The sequence below is a fragment of the Berghia stephanieae genome, chromosome 1 (assembly GCF_034508935.2).
Source record: "Berghia stephanieae isolate SIO BIC M18660-M18661 chromosome 1, UCSD_Bste_1.3, whole genome shotgun sequence".
NCBI classification, from domain to species: Eukaryota; Metazoa; Mollusca; class Gastropoda; order Nudibranchia; family Aeolidiidae; genus Berghia; species Berghia stephanieae.
This window is the reverse complement of record NC_088360.1, coordinates 141,938,305-141,940,804: the sequence shown is the minus strand read 5'-3', so window position 1 is coordinate 141,940,804 and position 2,500 is coordinate 141,938,305. Positions and strand designations below refer to the sequence as shown.

Here is a 2,500-nt window from a genome sequence, read left to right as displayed (position 1 = left end):
CATTCGTCATGGCTTATTCTAAATGCAAAGTGTTGCTATGTACTATGGGGTCCCTTTTAAGTCCTTGCGCACAAATTATTGATATTGCGCGATATGAAAGCTCAACTTTGTTTATCTATATTAATTTATTCTGACCATGTGCCATTTCAAAAAAAGCAGCTTGATATGAAACTAGTCAACATACAAAAAAGTAGAAAACGGTAGGGGCTGCCTGAAGCCTGTGATCATGAAAATACTAACGAGATATTGAAAATGGAGAGGCTTCGTATGGGAACAATAAAGATAATGGACGTTTCGGATACAAACGCTTCGTCAGCACAACAAATAAACAAATAAACGTGGAAAACAAATAAAATTAAATGCAAAATAACTTGTATCGTCTGTACTCAATGGTGGTTGCACTCCACATTTATTTGTGTATTGTTGTGCTGACGAAGGGTTTGTACCCAAAATGTCCATTGTCTGTATTGTTCCTTTACGAAGCCTCTCCATTTTCACTCTCTCGTTAGTATGTTCACGATCACAGGCTTCAGGCAGCAACTACCGTTTTCTACTTTTTTGTATGTTGACTAGTTTCATATCAAGCTGCTTTTAGAAATGGCACATGGTCACAGTAAGTAACATAAATAAACAAATTTGAGCTTTCATATAGTCAGCATACAATAACATAGAGCCAACTGCATGTCGGATGACATGTCTTTCATCCTCTTTGTCCTGTTCCTCAGATCAAGCTCCAGGCCAGCAAAGGGCGGGTCCTACAAGAACTGGCCAAAGATTTCCAGAATGCCAATGGAAAATTGCTGGTTCTGATGGAGCTAGCCGACTGTGTATCAGCAGGTATTAATACACTACTACTTTTTTTTGTTTATGCGGCTATTTTTGTGCTGCTATGTGGTCTTGTCGTATGACACTCCTGGGTTCGAGCCTCGCGCTCGGCGCATAGTTGAGTCCTTGGAAAAGGCTCTTTACTCACTTTCTCTCACCGTACTCAGGTGTAAAATGATTACCTGGTCGTTAACAGCGTTGTCTTTGTCCGAAAAATTGTAATATCGCCTAACAGGCGGCATGTCCAGTCCTACATGTTAAATGTTGCTGTTGACCAGGGACGTCTTGTGAAGCGCTTTGAGCACATTTAGTGGATATTGCGCTATATAAAGCTCGATTTTATTTATTTTTATTTTTATTTATCATTTCCTTTAAGACGTAAGCATGCGTTGAAGCCCGATAAATTCAAGATCATGGTGTTTTACGAAGGTTGCTGATGTATTATAACGCTCATAAATGAACCAAGCAACAGGCTGAGTCAATTTTGAAAATATGATTACATCCTAATGTTATCGTCATCATCATCATCATCATCATCATCATCGTCATCATCATCATCATCATCATCATCATCATCATCATCATCATCTTCATCATCATCATCATCATCAGTATCAGCATCATCATCGTCATCATCATCATCATCATCATCATCATCATCATCATCATCATCATCATCATCATCATCATCATCATCACCATCATCATCATCATCATCATTATCATCATCATCATCATCATCATCATCATCAGCAGCAGCAGCAGCAGCAGCAGCAGCAGTAAGTTAAAGTGTTTTTAAACATTAATTTGCTTTTTGCTGTTTATGTGACAATGGTTTTTTTCTAGGATGCCAAATCTCCAGACTTCCATCGGAAACAGCTCAGGAGAATTCTAAATATCCACTACCCATCCAAAATAAGTAACACATCGATGTACATAAAATGCGAAGAAACACCGCTATCGACTCAAATTTCGGAAACAAGATGGAGATTATTTGGACATATTTTAATGGGAGACAGAAATATTTCAGCAAATAAGGCAATAGCGTTATTCTTTACATCAAGCGGACATAAAAAAAGACAAAGTCAGACCCACAACAAGCATATATGTGCGGCTATGTAGTCTAGTGGTATGACACTCGCTTTCGGATCGGAAGGTCCATGGTTCGAGCCTCGTGCTCGGCGCATAGTTGAGTCCTTGGAAAAGGCTCTTTACTCACATTCCCTCACCGCACTCAGGTGTAAAATGAGTACCTGGCCGTTAACAGCGATGTCTTTGTCCGAAAAATTGTAATATCGCCAAACAGGCGTCATGTTCCGTCCTACATGTTAAACGTTGCTGTTGACCAGGGACCCCTTGTAAAGCGCTTTGAGCATATTTAGTGGATATTGCGCTATATAAAGCTCAATTTTGTTTTAATAATTAATACACTACGATAAATAAAGACCTCCAGCGCCTAAATGACAACAAAAACTGAGATGGGAAATACATGAGACCCCTCGCAGCAACTTTCATCAATGGAAAGAACTCGCTCAACAAATCAGAGAAGCTGCCAAAGCGTCCCAGTACAAAGATTAGGAGGCACTCGGCAATAAGTCAAGTAAGTCAAACTACAGACTTGGAAGACCAGGATATATTTTGGAGCTTCACCCCCAGGCTTGTTGCTCTCCCGAGC

At 39.8% G+C, this 2,500-nt stretch overlaps 1 protein-coding gene across 1 annotated transcript in view; it reads left to right on the top strand.

Moving 5' to 3' along the window:
• The window catches only part of LOC144963391 (putative 3',5'-cyclic phosphodiesterase pde-5), a 127,376-nt gene that overhangs the window by 56,508 nt on the left and 68,368 nt on the right, over positions 1-2,500 (top strand). Inside the window, exon 4 of the mRNA XM_078897363.1 lies at positions 726-837. Coding sequence (XP_078753489.1) covers positions 726-837 — 112 coding nt within the window. The remainder of the gene's footprint in view (positions 1-725; positions 838-2,500) is intronic.